Here is a 23,355-nt window from a genome sequence, read left to right as displayed (position 1 = left end):
CCTAGGTTCCAGTCTAAGAACAGAAGAAGAGCCCTGCTGGGCCCTGCTGTACTTGATATTAAATGAAGTGACTGCATTATGGCCCTATCTTCAGATTATGTTCCTGGGACATTGTCCCTGCTCCTAGAAACTGTTGACATGGACTCTAACATAAACAGTAAGCAAGGTTCATTACTGACTGGCCTGTTTGGCCTTTGTAATAAAACAAAGACGGGTGTTGCTGTCAGATATTAGCTTATACTATTTGGGCAGATGCAATTCACTAAACCTTGATGTGGCTAACATTACTGAATTACAACCCGCCCTGGATCTGATGATGAAGGAAAGGAAATATTAATAACAATATGCCCCTAGTTTCTTTTGCCTGAGTAGACACAGGGACAGAATTGACTTCTGTGCTTGTTGCAGGGTTTGATCATTTTCTTTGTTTCTTTAAAAGATGAGTTTTATCTACATCTGAGAGAGAGTGTGGTGTGGTGATTAGAGTCAGACTGGAAGCTGGACGACCAGGGTTCAAATCCCTGCTCTGCCATGAAGCTCACTAGGTAACTTTGGGGCAGTTAGGTGAGCCTAAACTACCTCACAGGGTTGTTGTGAGGATAAAATTGGCAGGGGGAGTGTGATGTTCCTATATGTGAATGTAAACTTGTACAGTTTCAGCCCAGCTTACCTGAAAGAGCGCCTCCACCGCCACCAATTATGCCGCCCAACTAGATCAGCCACTCAAGGCCTTCTCGCAATCCCGCCAACCAAAACAGCTAGGTTGGTGGGTACTAGGGAGAGAGCCTTTTCTGTGGTGGCCCCCACTGTCTGGAACTCCCTCCCATGTGATCTTCGACATGCCCCTTCCCTAGAGGTATTCCGCAAGGCCCTGAAGATGTGGCTTTTCCAACAGGCCTTTGAGGTCCTTGGGAAGGGTAAATCTTCATGATTTTACCATCTATCATATGCTGCTAATATAATTGTTTTTATATGTATTGATGACTGTCCAGTACTTTTCTCTACTGTTATTAATATGTCTGCATTTGATATTGTTGTATTTTATCTCATTTTAATGTACGTCGCCTAGAGTGGCTATTTGCCAGATAGGCGACAAACAAATTAAATATTATTATTATTATTATTATATCTAGTTCCTGTTCCCACAGTGACTGCTAGATGCTTTTGGAAAGCCCACAAGCAAGACATTAGCAGAATAGTCCTCCCTCATTTGAGTTCACCAGCAACTGGTATTCAGAGGCATGCTGACTGTAATACTGGATGAAATATATAGCCATCTTGACTTGTAGCCATTGATAGCCTCACCCTTATCTCTGGTCTATAATGAAAGACAGACCACCTCAACAGTTGCAAAACTCCTACAGAGGAAGCACTTCTGTTAGAATGCAATCCACATGCAGAATCTCAAGTGTGACTGATGATCACACATGCATGTATTTTGATGCATGTATGCTGGAACAAATGATAGGCGATGGATATGTACACACAGCAAAATACACATGCATGCAGTATACATGGGCTGCACATTTCAGTCATAAACTAAACGTTTTCCAGGCAGGAGTTTCCTTAATATTGAAGCAGCTCTCAAATCAGAGCTTCAAGGAAAAACAAAAAAATAAGGACATTTGTCTGTTTCTTGTGTCAACAAGACAGATGGTGTACCTTAAAGAAGTCAAAGAACCCCATCAATGGAGCTTTTCCCAGCTCCTCCTCCTTTTCTCTGAAGAAGAAGTAACCTGTTATTCCAGCATCCAGTATTTCTGGGTTTTCCTTAGAGAGCTGCACCAGCTGAAGCCGTTCTTCCCGGCTGTCTCGACCTCTGAAAAATCCTTGTTCGGTTTTGTTGTCCCAGGCAGGTCCTGGGATTAACGGGTGAAAGAATAAAGGGGGAGAGAAGCACAGAAATCTTTAAGACTTAACCTCACTAACCAGGTGCCCTCCAGATGTTTTGGACTACAACTCCCATCAGCCCCAGCCAGCACGCCAGAATGCCGAGTGACTTGGGAGACCAAATGGGCCTTACCCCATATGTGCCCACTCAAGCACTTTGCTCTGCGGAACAGGCACTGTTACAGGTGCCACATAATACTTGCTCTGCACTTGTGAGAAATTGTTCTTTTAGCGTGGGAACACCTCCTCTTTGGAACTCCCTGCCTATTCACATCAGGCAAGCACCTTTGCTGTATTGCTTTTGGTGCCTGCTTAAAACCTTTCTACTTAGGCAAGCCTTTCTAGACACACAGATATTGATCTTTTAATTTTTTTAGTTAATAGCTATTTTAATTGTTTTAAATGTTTTAATTACTTGGTTTTTAACTCTTTGATTGATAATTTTAATGCTTTTTGTAAACCTCTTAGAGGTCTTTACATTCAAGCGGTATATAAATCTTGTTATGTAAAAATAAATATTTTTAAAATAAATATAAATACTCCCCTACAGATTACAATTTTCCAACCAATATTATCTTTTCTTAAAAAAGGTAGATTTGTTAAAGCCATCCTCTACCAATTACAATTGTTCAATTACTATTCTGCCTGCACTGTTAGAGGCAGTGTGGTTCTGAATGCCAATTGCTGAAAAATAACAAGTGGGGAGAATGCTATTGCGCTCAGGTCCCACTTGCATGTTTTCCATGGGCATCTGGTTGGCCACCGTGACAACACGATGCTGGATTAGATGGGCCATTGGCCTGATCCAGTTAGGGTTCTTCTTATGTTCTTATTCCCATACACAGATTCCCTTTTTACCTGTGTTCCCTTGAATAGACAGCAAATCATTTGTGACACCACGCAGAGTTTCAAGGGTTGAGCGGGTGACATCGTAGGTTGGAAGCACTATGTCTGCTGAATCCATAGAGCCGCACCATGACATGATAGGTAGAGGACCAGGGGTTTCATTTGCTTTCCGATGTTCAACGGGCCAATCTGCCACATTAAGATAAAATTCCACATCAGGAAGATGAACCTAAAGAAAGCCAACAAACCTTAATAGACCATGCTGCCTTACTATTTGCTTTAGCTTCCACATTGTGTTATGGGTCAACAACCTTCTATACATGTTTTAAAAAGCCAAATAAGAGCTATTGTAGGTCCCCCACCAAATGAAATGTTTTAGTTTGTATATTTTGCTCTACTTTTTTTTGTTACATTCCATCCCTGAAGAATGCTTTCTCTTTTTTACAAACATTTTTGTTTTATACTATATTTACAAATGAGAAGAGAAAACATTTTCAATGTGAAGACTTAGAAGGTGGTCAGATTCTTGTATATATTCGGCATCTGGTAATAAAAATTTCAAATATACAGTGGCCAGGGGAAGGGCTGCAGCGTGGCAGTAAAGCAGTCGCTTTGCATGCACAAGTTCTCTGGTTCAAACCGCGGCATCTCCAGGCAGGGCTAGGAAAAGACTCCCTTCCTGAGATCTGGAAAGCCACTGTCAGTTAGCGTAGGCAATACTGAGCCAGAGAGACCAATTTCTCTCACTCAGTATAAGGCAGCTTCCTATCTTCCTACAGCTGGGCCCCATCTATCTTTCCTTTGCCTTGATCCAAATAGAGAGATTCATGCATGAAAGAAGCTTTCTTGCCCATATGATTTGCTGGTTCAAGAATCGGAGGCACAACCGGATATGCATCCACATGAGAAGTGAATTGCTTCCAGTTGAATGCACACTTAGATGTCCATTCAAGTGTGCATTCCAATATAGGTAGGGATGCAAGTTTAGATATGTATCTGATTTACTCCCCCTCTGCTGGTGATGTCTTCCTACACTTATCACTCAAGGGGGTGATAAGCACTTACAGATCTGTGGCTTACTGCACAATCCTCTATATATCTACTCAGAAGTAAGACCCACTGAGTTTAATGGGGCTTATTTCCAGGTCAGTGGGTACAAGAATTCAGTCTTAGTTACCAGTGGTTTCCACTGCAAAACTAAAGACTGCTTTACTTAATATCAATCTTAGACAATCTTAGACTCTGATCAAATGCTAGTGCAAATAGATCCCTTCAGTGGATCTCTGTTGTGCGATTGCTACATTTGTATATTGCCATGGTTTAGTGTGATGTGCATGAGCAGCAGTGAGCTTCAAGTGCTCCCCCTCTTCTTGCTGCAGTTAGGAGGGCAGCTTTGAAAGCTTTTACTGTTTGTTTTAGTTAATGCTGCAGCTATGGGGGAGGAGAAGGGAGGATGTGAGCCTGTGAGCCTGAGGCTTATGAATGTAGGGCTAAAAACCATACTTTAGTGCAAGGGTTGCTAATCTGTGGCCCTTGGATCTTGCTGAACTACAATTCTCATCAGCTCAAGTTAACCTGGACAAGGGTCAGCAGTGATGGCAGCTGCAGTTCAACAACATCTGGAGGGCCACGAGTTAGCCATCCTTGATTTAGCATGATGTGCAAAACATAGCCAATGTGTATTAACATAGCTGTCAATAAGTGAATATCTATAGAAATATACCTTTCTTGCCAATGACAGCAACATTTCATCAGAGAACATTTTGAAGTCTGTGTATTTCCCCAAGGACCGGCGATAGATGCGATTACTAATGATAGTATAATGAACAATGGCTCCCATCCTTTGGCCAAACTGTGCTGGGACCTCATTAAACATCCGCTGAAGATCAATGCTAGGAAATGCAGCAAAATCCTCAGTAATCCGAGGTTCCTCTGAAGGACATGAAAGACTTTTATCCCAAATCTGAGCATTTTCTTCTGGGCATTCACAATATTCATGATAAACTGGACCTGAAAAAGATGAAGGACTGCAAGTATATGATATTTGGGATAGAGGTCCAACCCTACAATCTGTGTAAATGGACTTTTTTTTTTACAAGCTACTGTAGCCTTTGATTTTCAATAAACCACTTGACACTTCAAGGCATTTGGAATGGAAAACAGCACAAGGAGTGCTGATTCCAACTGTTCACTGTCCACACTTTAAAATCTTGAGATGGATTTAGCATGATTGGGAAGCTGGCAAATCGACCAATTATTTTATAGTGTCAACTATTACAAAATATTCCACAAATTCAATAATTCCTTTGTGTAAAGTATTCTAATATATCCACTATCATAAGCATCATAGTCAATCCTTAATACCAGCCTTTGCCAACCCAGTGCCCTTGAGCTATTTTGGACTAAAACTCCTACCAGCCCCAACCAGCACAATATATTGTATAGATGACTTTCTAGTTCTTTTGTTTAAACCAACCTGGTCCATCTGCATCTCCGCAATTCAAAAAAGGGAGCTGTTTTCAAGAAAACTACTTTTCTTTTGAAGAACAGTAAATTGTCTGCATAAGATGTGTTAGTTTTTGGATGACCACCAGTGTCCTAACGTATAGACACCCACTGGGTTTACAGGTATTTACTTCCACCTTCATCAATCAACTGAGCAACACTCAGTGGGCCAGAGCCCCAGAAAAGTAGGAAAAAAACCCAAACCATCTTACCTTTCAGGATATAGGGAGACTCAGCTACATGTATATCACCATGAAGAATCTCCACCTTTAACCCTTCCTTGACACTTCCATACAATCGATATCGCATAAGAAAGGATCCATCATTCCTGTCCAAAAGCTTAGGCACATGGATCTGGGTGACTTCTTTGGGGGAGATTGGTCTGATTTTCACTTCAAATTGTGTACTTCCTAAGAAAGACAAAAGCAAAAATAACTAGGCATTAAACATTATTTGACTTAAGATCATAAGATGAGCCCTGCTGGATAAGACTGATCAGATCAGATCAATAGCTACTAGTCACAGTAGCTTTCTACCTCCACTATCATAGTACCTTTGAACACCAGTTACTGGAAATCACAAGTGGGGAGATAGCAGGGCTTGTGTGCAGCAGTAAGTGGGCTTCCCATAGGCATCTGGCCTGCCACTGTGAGAACAGGATACTGGACTTGGTGGGCCTTTGGCCTGATAGAACAGGTTTCTTCTTATGCCCATCTGATCTAGCATCTTGTTACCAACAGTGGCCAGTGAGATGCCTCTAAGGAGCCTACAAGCAGGGCTTAAAGACAATAGCCCTCTTCCACTGTTGCTTCCTAACAACTGATATTCAGTAGCTTATTGTCTATGGGAATAGAGGATTCATACAGCCTTCATGATTAAGAGCCTGAACAATCCATTCTCCATGTGACAGATAAATCCTTTTTAAAAGCCATCTCACTTAAAGAAAATCACATCCTGTGATGCCAAATTCGACCTTTTTTCTGTCCCAAATCTACTGTCAATCATGTCATTGGATGACTCTTGTCAAGAACTCGCAAGTTCCCACAGGGGTCAACTCCTAGGCCTGGCATTGATCCTGGCCAGACACAACCCATGCCTCCCTTACCAGGGAGGAGTTAAACCAACACCAACCCTGCAAGGTAGGTAGACTGCCACCACCCCTTAAACCTGGTCACCCACTCTGGGCCAAGGGGAAACCCAAAGTGCCAGAAATAGACCTGCCAAGGATTCCCAAAGACAAAAGTCAAGAATGCACTCCTTGTCCTGCAGCCTTAAGGCAAAACACCCAACTATACAGTAGGTCTGTGGCTAATTGGCCAATGTGCTAGATTCAGAGCCAATTCCCCCCTGAAATGAACACACACTGGCAAATAAGAGGTAACTTTATTAAAATAAAATGTAAGTGCAAAGATAGAGCAGCAAATTAATTCCTTAAACCAAACACCTACCTAGGGTTACCTAGAGTTAGGTAAAATACAAGAGGCAAAGAGTTCAAGTCGCAGGTAAAAAATAACAAAGCTGTCTAGCCTAATCTATACTCACACAATATAGGTAAACCAGCAGAGTAACTTCATGATTCCGCATCTCCTCAGAGATGGATAGTAAATGAAAGATGGAACCCCAACATCAGGTAGCACCACTGACCATTGGGGAACAAAGACCCAGAATCATAGTTCTATATTTATGGGGAAATGTCGAGCAACAGCCAGGAATTAATTAGCCAATCAGAGGGCTTTCTGATGATGAAATCTTCTAGAGCTTTCGTGCTGAATGGTCATTTGCTCTTCCAACCTTCCCAGGTCTGTGGCCTTGAAGTACCAGTCTCAGACTGATGTCTTCTTGCTTACTGCTTAATTAACTGAGTTCAGCTGTGAGAACTGACAGTCTCATGGTCTCTGAGAGGCCCTAATTCAGGCAAGATCTTCCCCCATAATTCCTTGCCACAGAACCATTTTAGCTGACAACCTTACAAAGCAGGCGTTCTTAACAACTCTGGCTTCTAGGATTATGAGAGGTGCAATGGGGAGTCTTTTTAAATTAATGTTCCAAATATTTACATACATATCCACTTAATATTCCATAAATAGAGTATTCATTTTCATGAATATGAAACATTATCAGGGAAGAATGCAAAAGACAGAAAGACCTCAATGGATGAATGAAGAAACTCTTAAAATGCTTAAAGAGAGAAGGAAAGCAAAAGCAAAAGGAGACAAACATGGTTAGAACCCTAAATGCAACAATACAGCGACTAGTATGTAAGGACAAGGAGAACTATTACAATAGTTATTGTATAGAAATAGAAGAGGACAACAAAAAGGGTAGAACAACAGCCCTATTCCAAAAGATTAGATAAATTAAAGGGAAATTTAAACCAAGAGTACGGATGTTGAAAAATTAACAGGGGAACACACTGACTGACCGAGATTAAATAAAAGGAAGATGGAAGCAATACACTGAAGAACTCTATCAAAGAGATGCCAGGATGACAGATTCATTCATGGAGGTACTGTATGATGAAGAACCAGAAATTTTAGAATGTGAGGTGAAAGCTGCTCTTAAAATACTTGGAAGAACAAATCACCAGGAACAGATGGCATACCAACAGAGTTGCTACAAGATACTGAGATGGAATCTGTCCAAAGTTTGACAAAAATTTGTCAACAAATATGGAAAACTAAGTAATGGCCCACAGACTGGAAACATTCAATATACCTTCCAATTCCAAAGAAAGGAGATCCCAGGGAATGCAGTAATTATCGAACTATTGCCTTAATATCCCATGCAAGTAAAGTAATGCTCAAGATTCTACAACAAAGGCTCTTACCATATATGGAGCGAGAAATGCCAGATGTCCAAGCTGGATTTAGAAAGGGAAGAGGTATCAGAGATCATATAGCAAACATACGTTGGATAATGGAACGGAACAAGGAATTTCAGAAAGAAATAACCCTGTGCTTTATAGATTACAGCAAAGCCTTTGATTGTGTAGATCATGAAAAACTATGGAATGCTTTAAAAGAAATGGGGGTGCCACAGCATCTGATTGTCCTGATGCGCAACCTATACTCTGGACAAGAGGCTACTGTAATGACAGAATATGGAGAAACTGATTGGTTCTCAATTGGAAAGGGTGTGAGACGGGTGTAAGACAGCGTGTCTTTTATCACCCTATTTGTTTAATCTATATGCATAACATATCATACAGAAAGCAGGATTGGACCCAGATGTAGGTGTGAAAATTGGAGGGAGAAATATCAATAATTTGATATGCTGACAATACCATACTACAAGCAGAAACCACTAATGATTTGAAACGAATGCTGTTGAAAGTTAAAGAGGAAAGCACAAAAGCAGGACTACAGCTGAACTTCAAGAAGACTAAAGGAATGACAACATTTAAGATGTATGTAACTTTACAGTTGACAGTGAGGGCATTGAACTTGTCAAAGATTATCAATACCTTGGCACAGTCATTAACCCAAATTGAGACTATAGTCAAGAAATTAGAAGAAGGCTAGTACTGAGGAGGGCAGCTATGAGAGAACTAGAAAAGGTCCTCAAATGCAAAGATGTATCACTGAACACTACAGTCAGGATCAGTCAGATCATGGTATTCCCAATCTCTATGTATGGATGTGAAAATTGGACAGTGAAAAAAGTGGATAAGAGAGAAATCAACTCATTTGAAATGTGATGTTGGAGGAGAGCTTTACGCATACCATGGACTGCGAAAAAGACAAATAATTGGATGTTAGAACAAATTAAACCAGAACTGTCACTAGAAGCTAAAATGATGAAACTGAGGTTATCATACTTTGGACACATCATGACAGGACATGCTTCACTAGAAAAGACAATAATGCTGGGAAAACAGAAGGGAGTAGAAAAAGAGGAAGGCCAAACAAGAGATGGCTTGATTTCATAAAGGAAGCCACAGACCTGAACTTAGAAGATCTGAAGAGGGTGGTTCATGACAGATGCTATTGGAGGTTACTGATTCATAGGGTCGCCATAAGTCGTAATCGACGAAGGCACATAACAACAAAATGAGAACATTCAATCTCCTTAGCTCACAATTTAGCAAAAATTTGGGAATGCGATTTGGGATGGGGGGGAAATCAGTTTGCACAATTTACCCATTTCTTCTGAAGACCATATTAGTTAATTTGTCCATATGGGCAATTTTCGGGGGGGGGGGGGTTTGTGCTGGAGAATAGTGAACTTGCTCTTGTGAATATGACATGCAAAACAAGTAAAGTAACTATCTACTGGAGCTAGTTTCCAAGGTCATTAGGACATTCTATAATTCTTCATTGGTTAATTTATTGTGACAAAAACAACAACAAAAAGTTTAAAATTGGACAAAGCCAAAACTGCTTCTCCTGTATCTTTCAATATGGTGTTCAATATTTTTTTAGAAATTAAATCAAAGCTCTTTCACTATCACTGGATGTTGAAGATTCAGGACTAGGAGCTGTGAAATTGAAGTTGACACTCGTGCCTTCAGTCATACAGAAAGTCTTGCAAGGTTTTTCTGTTTTGTTTTTTCAGAAAAATGTCCGTATGGAAGGCTTGCGCATACACAAAGCTCTAAACTGGCCCAGCTCTTTAAAACAAAACAAAAAACCTCCGCTTTACACATGGCTGCTGGAGCTGGGAGGCCCTTCACTTTGCAGTCAAGACACTGCTGCAATTTTAGGAAAATAAAAAGAGAGATGAGTCAAAGCCACTAATAGGTCAAGTAAGTCTCAGTTTTATCCTCACTCAAAATGCCACAGTTCAAACTGAAAAGTCAAACTTTCAGAATTTAAATTCTAATTTAGCTTGAAATAACTCTTAAGAACAGCCCCACTGGATCAGGCCCATTTAGTCAGCATCTGGCTCTCACTGTGGCCAACCACATGCCTAAGAGAAGCCAGCAAGCAGGACCTGATCATAATAGTGCTTTTTCCACTTGTGAATCTCAGCAACTGGTATTAAGAGGCATACACTGAATGTAGAACATAGCCACTGTGGCTAATAGCTATTGATAGCCTTACCCTCAATGAATTTGTCTAATCCTCTTTTAAAGCCATCCAAATTGGTGGCCATCACTCCCTCCTGTGGGAATGAATTCCACAGTTTAACTATGTGCTGTATGAAGAAGTACTTTCTTTTTGTCTGTCCTGAATCTTCTAACATTCAGCTTCAATGGATGGCCCTGAGTTTTAGTATTATGAGAGAGAGAAAAGTCTCCCTATCCACATCCTCCACACCATGCATAATTTTATATATACACCTCTGGTTCTATTTTGTGATTTGGATACTGATTCAAGTGTCACTTCAACAGCTGCGCTAATAACCTTATTTCTGTGTTTGTGAGCATCAACTACTCTTCCCTATGAAGAGTACAGTGTAATCAGGGCTGCATGTATTCTTCAGTCCCATGCATGAGAAGAAAAACCACAGGATTTGGTATTGATTACAGAATATAGCAACCTGTACCCACATCATGGGTAAATCAGTCTTTATGTAAACACATAATCAAAAAGATGAAAACAAACAAAGCCACCTTAGGCTGTATGTTATCATTTCACTGTAAACAAGCAAGGAATACAAGCAGAAATCTGAAGAGGGTATAAGAATAGGTTAATGGATTAACATACAGGTTGATGAATTAACACATAGAAAGCAAATCCAAAACAGATGCCTGCAGCTGAAGCATTGCAAATTTAGCTGCAAATCAAGTTTTACACTGCCAATACAGATAAGGGTCAGGAAATTATTTGAAATTAATCAGGTAACCTTATGAATTGAGGTAACCAAAATAAGACACTAACCTTCTCATCAGTGCAAACCTTAGAGCTGAAAAACTGTCACATATTTAGTCAAAAAGGGAAACAGAAGTGACCCATCTAATTACAGACCTGTTAATTCGACATCAAGGATATGTAAAGCCCTAGCGAAAAAGAAAGAAAGCTTAGCTATATATAAGAAAACAGAAAATATGATAGAACGCAGCTTCATCAAAGGCAGGTCAGAACATACTTAGCTGATAGAGTTCTTCAAGAACTACTCCTTCAAACAGCTTAAAACATTAGCGTTTTAAAATCAGTTGGATAAGTATGTTGTTATTGTTAATGTGAGCAAATCCCCTCATAGCTGTGGTCTCACTTGCTGTGGTACTCATGCAGAAGTGCAAGGACTATTACTGTACAACCTGTGCAAAGAAATCTGTAGGTGCAATTCCATTCTTCATCCTACGGACTTCTTGAACTAGAATGACACTTGCAGTGCATCTGCTCTGTGCCATGTGGACTTTCCTAGTGTTGCTTATGTACTGAGCTCATCCCTGGAATTTGGAAGCTGAATTCCCTTTGCTGCCAGTGTGTGTGCATGTCTATATCTGCACACTGTGTATGTGGTGTTCTGATGTAGATATTGTTTATTATGCTGCTGCAGCTTGTGAACTGGTTGTGGAGCTGTTTGACCCTGCACACTGGCTACAGCCTGTGTTTTGAGTTAAAACTTGTGTTTCCTATGCATGTCATTGCACACCAGCATAGGAAGAGGTCTCCATCCTGCCACTGTGGACAGAATGGAAGCAAATTTCACCATTCTTGCATCCCACCCGTGTCTTATCTCTACTGAATCAGCTTCTTAACTACGCAAAAATTGGCCAAGTGGGCAATTTCAGACCAGTGTGGCTATACTGGCAACAAGGTTGTTCCAATGCAAGTGTGGCTAAGTGCAATCCTGTCTAACATGCACGTTTTTGGTAGTGTATAAAACAAGCTGCTCTCCTTACAGCCAACCAGACAACCATATTCTTCTGCAGCTTACTGCAGGGTGACGTGCCAATATACTCAAACTCCAGTTTCAGGCGAGTCAGCCTGTTTTGCTCCCCTCCCTTTGATGATGCATCACATCGCCTCAGAATATGGCAGGCTATCAGCTTTGTTGTCATTTTTTCAGTTTTCACCTTGAACTTCCATTTGAAAAGATGTGAAAGACCATTACTCTTATTTTCCTCTTGGCCAACAACCTTTTTCTTTTTCGTTAATTTTCTTCCTGCTGCCCTTACTTGCAAGTACAAGCATGTCAACTATGAAGCCAGTTGTGTGACCCTGAAAATAGGCTTGCCAGCCCCGATCCTCATAGGTTCCTGTTCCTAAAATAGAATTTTCAGGAAGAGTCTGCTGGTGAGACTAAGGATAAGAAAAATACTAGAAGCAAGCCCAAACTAGATCATGTAACAGGGCATCATTCACATATAAGGCAGGGTGTGGTTAGTCTTAAAATGAGTAAAAGGAGTAGGTAAAGGTACTGAACCCTTCCCCTCCTTTAAGACCACCCAAAAGTCTATTGCTCCAGCTGCTTTTTTGCCATTCCTGGCCCCAGTACCAGAAGTGAGCCAGGAACAGAAAGTGTCTGAAACAACTGACCCAGGAAACAAGGTGAGACAATGGACAGGTTGAGGGTTCACTGCCTCTCTCCTGTGCACACTTTTGCTGCTAAAATTAAGATACCCACATCCCTAAGTCAGACCATTGGTCCATCTCTCTCAGTATTGTCTGCATTGACTGGCAGCAACTGTTCAGTTTCAGACAGGGAACATTCCCAACCCTACCTGGGGATGCTGGAGATTGCATCTGGGACCTTCTCCACATCACTGACCTACAGCCTTTCCCCAACTCACTGCTGAAGAGGGATAAACTCTCTTAACCCCAGAAGGGTTTTTAATCATCCCCCATGTTTCTGCTTCTCGGTCGTCATTCACATTCTTTATTTAGGTCATTATTTAAATTGGAGAAAGGCAATGAAGGAAGGGTGTGACTCCCTATAGCTTCTTGGGCAGAGAACTCGACTTACCCCACATCATGGAGGAGTTTAAATGGTGCAACCTGCATGTAGGAATGCCAAAATGCTTTCAACAGTGACATTTTAAAGACTGCCATTAACAATAAAATGATTTGCTGACGACACTAAATTGTTCAGGGTTGTTAAAACAAAAAGGGATTGCGAAGAGCTCCAAAAAGACCTCTCCAAACTGAGTGAATGGGCGGAAAAATGGCAAATGCAATTCAATATAAACAAGTGTAAAATTATGCATATTGGAGCAAAAAAATCTGAATTTCACATATACGCTCATGGGGTCTGAACTGGCGGTGACCGACCAGGAGAGAGACCTTGGGGTTGTAGTGGACAGCACGATGAAAATGTCGAGCAAGTGTGCGGCAGCTGTGAAAAAGGCAAATTCCATGCTAGCAATAATTAGGAAAGGTATTGAAAATAAAACAGCCGATATCATAATGTCGTTGTATAAATCTATGGTGCGGCCGCATTTGGAATACTGTGTACAGTTCTGGTCGCCTCATCTCAAAAAGGATATTCTAGAGTTGGAAAAGGTTCAGAAGAGGGCAACCAGAATGATCAAGGGGATGGAGCGACTCCCTTACGAGGAAAGGTTGCAGCATTTGGGGCTTTTTAGTTTAGAGAAAAGGCAGGTCAGAGGAGACATGATAGAAGTGTATAAAATTATGCATGGCATTGAGAAAGTGGATAGAGAAAAGTTCTTCTCCCTCTCTCATAATACTAGAACTCGTGGACATTCAAAGAAGCTGAATGTTGGAAGGTTCAGGACAGACAAAAGGAAGTACTTCTTTACACAGCGCATAGTCAAACTATGGAATTCGCTCCCACAAGATGCAGTAATGGCCACCAGCTTGGATGGCTTTAAAAGAAGATTAGACAAATTCATGGAGGACAGGGCTATCAATGGCTACTAGCCATGATGGCTGTGCTCTGCCACCCTAGTCAGAGGCAGCATGCTTCCGAAAACCAGTTACCAGAAGCCTCAGGAGGGGAGAGTGTTCTTGCACCTCAGGTCCTGCTTGCGGGCTTTCCCCAGGCACCTGGTTGGCCACTGTGAGAACAGGATGCTGGACTAGATGGGCCACTGGCCTGATCCAGAAGGCTCTTCTTATGTTCTGATTCTTAACTTGCAGGCCAGGTACTTGTCTGCATCTGCTGGACAGCACAGATGGCTGCCTAGGCCACACATTACATATACCAGGGGTCACCCATCTGTTGCCCATCAGTGCCATACCTTTAGTGGCTTTCCCCAGGCACCTGGTTGGCCACTGTGAGAACAGGATGCTGGACTAGATGGGCCACTGGCCTGATCCAGAAGGCTCTTCTTATGTTCTGATTCTTAACTTGCAGGCCAGGTACTTGTCTGCATCTGCTGGACAGCACAGATGGCTGCCTAGGCCACACATTACATATACCAGGGGTCACCCATCTGTTGCCCATCAGTGCCATACCTTTAGTGGCATCCCCAGCAGGTAGCACAGAATAGAAGCTTTCAGTTACAAAAAAAGTAAGTCTTCAGCCCTCCTAGCAAGTAAGTTATGGAGCAAAATGTTCAATTTAAACAATTTCTGTGAAATGAGCCAGCCTGGCTGCTCCAACCTGGCAGTGTTATTGGCCAATCAGTGAAGTCAGAACTGTAACTGATATGCACATCGAACACCAGGCAATAGCAATCCTTGGGATCCTAAAGTGCTGCTGTTTTCCCTTCCCTTTTAGTGCACTTTTCCTGCTTCAGTCTTTTTTTTCCCCCATAGTCCTTCCATAGTTTGCCCTTCCTTTTCCTCTAGCATCCACGATGCATCTTTCATGTGTTGAGTTCACTGGAGATCTGGTACCACCTAGAAATTATTTTCTGCAAATACTGCTACACAGTAAGTGTGGGTGAATGTTAAAGAATCCCCCTCCCATGCAAAAGGCAAATGTGAAAACTTTGCAGAAAGGCATGTTTTCTGGTTTGCAAAAGCTAAAAACCAGAGACACATTAAGAATTCACTGTATAGTTCATTTATAGTACAATGACATCCATGTCTACTAAGGAACATGTCTTTTTGTATTTAATGAGGCTTACTTCCAGGTAAATGGGTACAGGATGGCAGCCTATCGTTTGGTTTAGGGTTGGCATTGGGGGGAAAAACTCCAGATAGAACTGGGAATGCCACCCCCAAACCTTGAGGAACTGCTGCCAGTCAGTGTAGACAATACTGAGCTAGATAAATTAATAGTCTGCTTCTGTATAAGGCACCTTCCCATGCTGTTGTCCCACCTGCAGTCTAGGCGGTGGTCCAAGGATGCACCCCACCGCCTTAGGAGAACCTGCCCCTTCACAGTCGGTGGCAAGCACAGACTTGGCTTTTGAGCCACGGCGGGGTAGGCCCCGCGGCGCAGACCGACACCTGGGGCGGGGGACCCTGCAACGGCTTGGCTGCTAGACGCCACGCGCTGGACGTTGCCTTGCCGAGGCTGGTCTCCAAACGTCTCTCAAGGCAAGAGGCGCCTCTGGCAGCTGGGCTCAAAGAAGAGCAGTCACCGCCCGCCGCCGCCGCTTAAACACGTGGGCACGCGCACGATACCTGAAGGCGGGCGCGTGAAGTTACGTCCGTCGCTGCTGACCGCCTGGAGGTAGAAATACCGGACGGGAAGGGTGGCCTCAGCTAGCAGGCCGGGCCCCCAAGCCAGGCTCCTTGCCGCGCTGACTGCTGCGTCCGCCGACGGAGGCTCCACAGCAGCAGCGCTTTCCGAGGAACTCTGCAGAGGAGCCAGGAAGGCGGCAGCCAGCAGCAGTAGCAGCCGCCGCCCCAGCGGCATACCTTGCATTCTTCGGTCCAAAAATAAAAGTCCGCTCTCTCCCACTTTCCTCCTGTCTCGATGCAACATTACAAAGGGGTGAAAGGAAGTTGTGCGGAGAGGGGATAAATCCTTCTGCTCCTCCTGAGTTACTGCAAACTTTACTTCTTTGGGGAGGGGGAAGAGAGGTCGAGTGGCTGGATATGATTGGAAGATACTATGACCAATCGTGAGGGATGGCAACATCCCTTTTCCTCTCCAAGTGCGGCCCAGGATTTGTTGTCCGTATGTGCCTTCAAGTCCATTTCAATTTATGGCGACCCTATGAATCAGCGACCTCCAATAGCATGTTAAAAACCACCCTGTTCAGATCTTATAAATTCAGGTCTGTGGCTTCCTTTATGGAAATAATCCATCTCTTGTTTGATCTTCCTCTTTTTCTACTCTCTTCTGTTTTTCACAGCATTATTGTCTTTCTAGGGAATCGTGTCTTCTCATGATGTGTCCAAAGTATGATAATCTCAGTTTCATCATTTTAGCTTCTAGTGATAGTTCTGGTTTAATTTGTTCTAACACCCAAATATTTGTCTTTTTCACTGTCCATGGTATGTGCAAAGCTCTCCTCCAACATCACATTTCAAATGAGTTGATTTCTCTCTTATCCACTTTTTTCACTGTCCAACTTTCACAGCCATACATAGAGATCAGGAATACCATGGTCTGAATGATCCTGACTTTAGTGTTCAGTGATATATCTTTGCGTTTGAGGACCTTTTCTAGTTCTCTCATAGCTGCCCTCCCCAGTCCCAGCCTTCTTCCGATTTCTTTACTATTATCTCCATTTTGTGCCAAGGTTATAATCCTTGACAAGTTAAATGCCCTCATTGTCAACATTAAAGTTACATAAATCTTCTGTTGTCATTACTTTAGTCTTCTTGAAGTTCAGCTGTAGTCCTGCTTTTGTGCTTTCCTCTTTAACTTTCAACAGCATTCGTTTCAAATCATTACTGGTTTCTACTAGCAGTATGGTATTGTCGGCATATCTTAAATTATTGATATTTCTCCCTCCAGTTTTCACACCTTCATCTTGGTCCAATCCCGCTTTCCGTATGATATGTTCCGCATACAGATTAAACAAATAGGATGGTAAAATACACCCGTCTCACACCCTTTCCAATTGAGAACCAATCAGTTTCTCCATATTCTGTCCTCACAGTAGCCTCTTGTCCAGAGTATAGGTTGCGCATCTGGACAATCAGATGCTGTGGCCCCTCCATTTCTTTTAAAGCATTCCATAGTTTTTCATGATCACAGTCAAAGGCTTTGCTGTAATCTATAAAGCACAGGGTTATTTCTTTCTGAAATTCCTTGTTCCGGTCCATTATCCAACCTGTTTGTGATATGATCTCTGGTATCTCTTCCCTTTCTAAATTCAGCTTGGAAATCTGACATTTCCCGCTCCATATGAAAGACAGGCCTGTATTGAGAATAGCAAGGGAAGGCCTTTTAGGAACATAGGAAGCTGCCTTATACCAATCCATCTAGCTCAGTATTGTGTACACTGACTGGCAGTGGCTCTTCAGGACTTCAGGCAGAGTTTTGTCCTAGCCCTGCCTGGAGATGTTGGGGACTGAAACTGGGACCTTCTGCATGAAAGGCAAATGCTCTACCACTGAACTATGGCCCTTTTATTTTTAATTGCAGGGAGCATGCACACATTGCCTGAGTCAGTCCAGGCTCACAAACACATTATTACCAGGATAGCACCATCCCAATACAACCCTACAACCAAAAAGACAAGTGATATTATAGCATCCATCAGCTGAGTAGATTCGTAGCAAGTTCAGGGCTTTTTTTTCTGGTGTGTGTGTGTGTATGCTCTGTGCACAGAGTGGTGTAGTGAAGCAGGAACAGCATAACATCCTGTCTTCCTACTTTTTAGTACTTTTGTGGTTCCTTGTGGCCTTTTTACCCCCCCCTTTCAGAATGGCTCATGTTGGGGCCCCATAGATGCCACACTGCCTTTACTCCTTTTATATGCATTTTGGAACCATGTTGACATCATGCCAGCAGTGGGGGAGCCACTTCCCACATCTCTTTTTTGTGGCGCCAGGTTAATGTGAAAAGTCCTGAGTGTTGTAGAACAAGCAGGGACATTTTTTGGACTCAGAGCCGCATTCCCTTCTGGGGGCCTCATGCCAGTGGTGAGCACAACCAGCAGCAAAAGTGGAAAGAACAACAAATGTGAATTTTACGTTTTACCTGTGTACAGTAGGGTAGTTTCTACACACACTCACATGTCCCTTGCTATCTTCCTCCAGGCAAGGAGAAAGCATTATAAGAATTCAAGGACACATAGCCAGGCAAAAACACCCAAAGAGAGTATGAAGCAGGCCCAGTGAGGGTGTGGCCTGGAGACACAGGGTCTGGCTAGGGAAAAGTGTGGCCTGGATTAGAGTTCTGAGGGCCAGATAGAGGCCTGGAAGTTTGCATTTGACCCCCAGGCCTGAGGTTCCCCACCCCTGCAGAAGGAAGATCCCAACCTGTGGCTTCTCCTCATACAAGTGTTATTTCTGGCTAGCATGGGGAGAAACCACAACTTAGGCTCCTCCCACATAACCTCTGGCTGCTCACATTTCCCTGGCAGCATGTGAGGAATCTGCCCTGCCCTGTCACCAATGCTAACATGAGAAGGGTTTTTAAATTTAAAAATAAATAAATACATTATTTATTGTATTATTATAAATAAATACATTACACTGAATTAGATGGTCAAATGCTAGACTGTGCTACTACAGGTGTGTGTGCATGGGTCCAGTGAAGGGAGTGGGTTGGTAAGATGTTAGGTTAATTGAACCATTTTTTCCCCCTGTATCCAGAGGTGGAGCCACATTTGCTGTTTCTGCTGCAGCTAAAGAGGATCTGGAAAGCATTTGAAACCAAGTGGCTTGCTCTGCTATTGAAAGAGCACGTGCAGGTGCAGACATGCATGTAGTGCACCTGGCCTTCATGGCCACTCCCATTCACTTCAATAGAGGCAGCTCAAAGTGCTCTCTTCTCCTTGGATTTGAGTACAGAAGGTCACTCTATACAGAAGCTCCATATGCCCATGAGCCAGATTTCTAACCCACTAATATTTTACTTAGGAAGCTGCCTTATAGCAGGCAAAAATATTTATCCATCTAACATAGTGTTCTACTCTGACTGACAGCCGTTTTCTAGGGTCTCAGACACAGGTCTCTCTTTCCCATCACCCTGCTACCTGATCCTTTTAACTGGAGACACCAAAGACTGAACCAGGGACTTTCTGCATGCAGAGAATGTGCCTTTGTGGAGAAATGCTATATATGTGTGTTTGTGTTAAAAAAATATTATATGACCTCTGTGACTGCCATGAGGCCTTGTTTTGGTACATTGTTGCAAGCCTGCTTGGCAGTGGTTGCTTGGTGACAGGTTCTGAGAGGAGAGAGACCACTTTAAGATTCTAGTAGATGGGGCCTGATGAGGTAAATTCTTTCTGATTGGCTGGAGGACCCAGACAGTTGGGACAACTGGTTAGGGAGCTAGCGAATAAAAAGGGTTGGTGACAGAGTGGGTTTGGTTGGTGAAAAAAGCTGAGGGAAGGACTGAGCTCTATATATCATTACCCAAAGTGTCATTAGTCTGTTTTACGTGAAGTGAGGCTGAGGAACCAGCGGAATCCGTGCCAGCCCTACTACTTATTTTTCCTTATCAGTAATATACTTGGGAAGGGTGACAGGCAGTTACCCAGCATGCAGCTCTTTTTTGAGAGGTGAGGATAGTATGGAAATGGAAATGGACTGCCTTCAAGTCGATCCCAATTTATGCCTACCCTATGAATAGGATGTTCATGGTAAGCGGTATTGAGGGTTTACCATTGCCTCCCTTTGAGGCTAGCAGCTGGCTAGGGCCTGCTCAGCTTGCCACAGCTGCACAAGCCAGCCCGTCCGCAACTGCCAGCTGGGGGGCAACTGGGCTCCTTGGGACTATGCAGCTTGCCCACAGCTGCACAGGTGGCAGGGCACGTAACCCCTGAGCCACTCCGTGGGGGTGATCTTTAGCTGGCCCTTGAATCCCAGGAGACATGAGCAGGGATTTGAACTCACAGACTCTGGACTCTCAGCCAGGCTCTCCTCCCCACTGTGCTATACCAGCGGGGGGGGGGATAGTATAGTAGCCACTAAAAGGCTGTTGAGGCTGTTCAGAGGAATTAGCCGTGCTCTGCAGTTTTCACAATTTATAGCGTAGGGAGTATTTACTGTTTGAAATAGGATTTTTAAAATGTTTTTTTAAAGTTTGTTTGTGGGACAGAACCAAAATGCAGCGTTCTAGAACGATAATGGCCAGTTTTGCATTAGAAAAAAATCAAGAGTTGAAGGAGGAGACAATACACAGACTTGGAAGTTTGGCTGAGGTTCAGGAAATGACTAGTTACATTCCTGTTAGGAGGTAACAAATGTTAGGGTACTGAAAGCTAGTACATTTTAGATTGTACCAACTGGATGAATCATTCTGCTCTGTTACAGTCCTGACCACAAAACTCTGGCATAGTTCATCCCTTTGTTCTTCAAACTCTGTCCCTCCCTTGCCAGGTTCTTCTAGCATCAGTCTCTGACCCTTCATGTTACGCTAGGCTCTACTTGTCCTAGGACTTTCTTCTGCCCATTTTCAATAATCCTATATTTTCTTTTAAAAAATGTTAGTGATCCTATAAACAAGGCCTCTTCAACTACTCTGCCTTCGCTACTTCAGAAAAATGTATAAAATGACCTCTATAGAAATTTATAGATCCATTTTTCAGTCTGTTTGAGCAGCTGCTGTTTCATACTTAATCGTTTTCTTTATTTTTTTATCTCTTTCTTAGTATTGAGCATTAGTTAGGTAAAATACTTTATTGTTTACAGCCACAGGCCATCACAATCCGGGAATAAAAAAACATGAGCATGGGTAATTCGCAAGTAAGGCACATATAACAAAATCGCAAAAATTATACATAGAATTCACACTACCCGTTACTCCAGTGCATGGGGTGGACCTAGCCCTATGACAAATCCCTGCCAACTGTTTAGTAACAAGGCATCCGGATGTGCTGCGTAGTCTTGTCATTTAAAACTAACTAACATTTTTAAAACTGTTGGACACTTCAAGGAAGTATTATTGACCACCGTTACGAAAGGGTCATAATGGAGAGTATGAGGAGTGAACTGGGAGGTTGCATTTTTGTCCGGGGGACTACAGGTAGGGACAGATTAGAGTTATGCTGGTTTGTGCAGTTTAGCACACTTGGCCCGTATCTTGTCTGCGGCTGATGCAAAGTTGGCAACCCTGGATGTTGTATAAATATCCGTGCCAGCCAAAAGGATGGCAATCTGTTCTGGAATGGCCCTATCCACCATGGGGGAAATTATAGGTGATATAGTTTTTGATCTCAAGTCCGCATAAAGGGGACATCTCAAGAGGTAATGGGCCAGGTCTTCGACCTCCCCCATCTGACATATACAAACTCGTGCGTGATAGGGGGTATTGGCGTAGCGTCCTTCGAGGAAGGAAGTGGCCATTGTTTGTAATCGAAGGGCCGTGAATGATCTCCTCAAGGAGGGTATTGTTAAGAATGAGAGATATGGTTCCATGATAAAGGTGGTTTTATACCAGGGATACCATATTGAAAAGGTTGATTGAGAGGCTGAGTACAAGGACCATCTTTGTGCGTAGAAATAGATCCTACCTTTAAATAGTTTAATGGCTTTTGCAGAGACAGACTTGGGTAGAATGGAGAGAGAGATCCCATATGCAGCCAGTTTATGTTTGGTTTGGTGGAGCCAAGGGAACTGATGTGGTGATTGCATCTGTTCCAAGAGACACTTCTTGGGAAGAGAGGAATCATCCATTCCGGACAACCGCAACCAATAAGAGCCCATGGCAGCATGTACCAGTGATTCTAGTGGCTGAGAGCCCGTCTCGAGTCTTAACAGAGCGGCTGGGGTACCACGTGGGGTGGCCAGAATAAACCTGAGAAAGGCAGTCTGAACTTTCTCAAGGGCTAAGGTGTTACAGTAGCCCCAAATGTCTGCTCCGTACAGGAGTTGAGGTACTAGTTTCCTTCGGAAAATTTCCAGAGCAGGGGGAACAAGGTGTCCACCTTTGCAAGTGAAGAAACGGTTAAGCTGATAAACCGAATGTAGGGTTTTCAATTTAACCAATTCCAAGTAGGATTTCCATGATAAATTTGAGGCAAAGTTAAGGCCCAGGTATCGGTAATTTTGTTGCTGGAGAATGGTTCTGCCATTCAGTCTCCAAATATGTTTGGTGCGTTTCTTCCCAAACACTACCACTTGGGTCTTGTTGAAATTGATACGAAGGCCTTCCTTTGCACAGTATGAACCTAGGCTGTGTAGGAGTCTCCTCATTCCTACCTGTGTTGTAGAAATAATGGCCAGGTCATCTGCATAGAGTAGAACTGTGAGTTTATCTGATTGAATTGATGGAGGAAAGTATTTGAGGCCCGAAAGTTCCCTTACTATATTGTTTATGTAATAATTGAAGAAGAAGGGCGCGAGAACGCAACCCTGGCGGACCCCACGGTGGATGGTGATCAGCTCGGAGAGAAGGCCATTGGCCCCTAATCTCACCCTGAGTGATGTGTTGGAGTGTAAAATTTGGAGAAGGAGTAAACGCTTATCGATATTGGTATCTCCAAGTTTCTGCCAAAGTCAATCTCTATCTACCGTGTCAAAAGCCGATGTGAAGTCTACAAATGTGATAAAAAGTTCTTTCCCTTTGTAGAATGCATATTTCTGGATTAAATGCAGCAGTACAAAGCATTGATCTATTGTGGATTTGCCTTTAATGAATCCAGCCTGCTCCTTAACAATTATGCCATTCTCACTGGCCCATCTATCCAATTTCGCTAGCAGATATTTCGAGTATAGTTTGGATACAATGTCCAGCAATGAAATGGGTCTGAAGTTTTTTGGATCAGACTTGGCTCCACTCTTGTGAAGCCGAATAACTATGCTTGTTCCCCAACCCTTCGGAACTTGGCCAGAAGCATTTATATGAGAAAACACTTTGGCTAAGACAGGAGCCCACCATTCAGAGTTGGACTTGAAAAGCTCTGAGGGGAGCATATCTTCGCCTGGTGCCTTATTATGCGGAAGCAATTGAATCAGAGAGGCTACCTCCTCTTTTGAGACCGGGCTCCACACAGGGCAGAGTTGTAGGGTTCCAATAAGGTCTAGAGGGATGGCCTGTGTGAGGGGCGAGGGATTTTTATAGAGCAATGAAAAATATTCGGCCCATTGGTCTGATGTAATTTGGTTGTCAGTATGACAGCACTCTCCCCTTAGGCTGCCAGCTGCCAGAATTTGGATGTATTTTTTTCCCCAACAGCAAGACCCAACTCTCTCCATAAGAGTTGAGTATGATCGAGGTTTTTTTTGGATAACAGTTTTT

General features: G+C 42.9%; 1 protein-coding gene and 1 long non-coding RNA gene across 5 annotated transcripts in view; one reads left to right on the top strand and one right to left on the bottom strand.

The window, feature by feature from the left end:
- POGLUT3 (protein O-glucosyltransferase 3) overlaps positions 1–16,048 on the bottom strand; it is a 30,210-nt gene extending 14,162 nt beyond the window's left edge. Inside the window, exons 1-5 of one of the 4 annotated variants that reach the window (XM_061628647.1) lie at positions 15,669–16,048; positions 5,454–5,651; positions 4,460–4,746; positions 2,749–2,965; positions 1,663–1,859 (exon numbers count right to left, since the gene is read on the bottom strand). In XM_061628647.1, coding sequence (XP_061484631.1) covers positions 1,663–1,859; positions 2,749–2,965; positions 4,460–4,746; positions 5,454–5,651; positions 15,669–15,972 — 1,203 coding nt within the window. In that variant the 5' untranslated portion in view covers positions 15,973–16,048. The other 3 variants (XM_061628648.1, XM_061628649.1, XM_061628650.1) reach the window with 3 other exon arrangements.
- LOC133385500 (uncharacterized) overlaps positions 1–23,355 on the top strand; it is a 52,527-nt gene that overhangs the window by 18,423 nt on the left and 10,749 nt on the right. The gene's annotated exons all lie outside the window — the stretch shown is intronic.

This window comes from Rhineura floridana, chromosome 5 (genome assembly GCF_030035675.1).
Source record: "Rhineura floridana isolate rRhiFlo1 chromosome 5, rRhiFlo1.hap2, whole genome shotgun sequence".
Taxonomy (NCBI): domain Eukaryota; kingdom Metazoa; phylum Chordata; class Lepidosauria; order Squamata; family Rhineuridae; genus Rhineura; species Rhineura floridana.
This window is presented reverse-complemented; position numbering and strand designations above follow the sequence as displayed.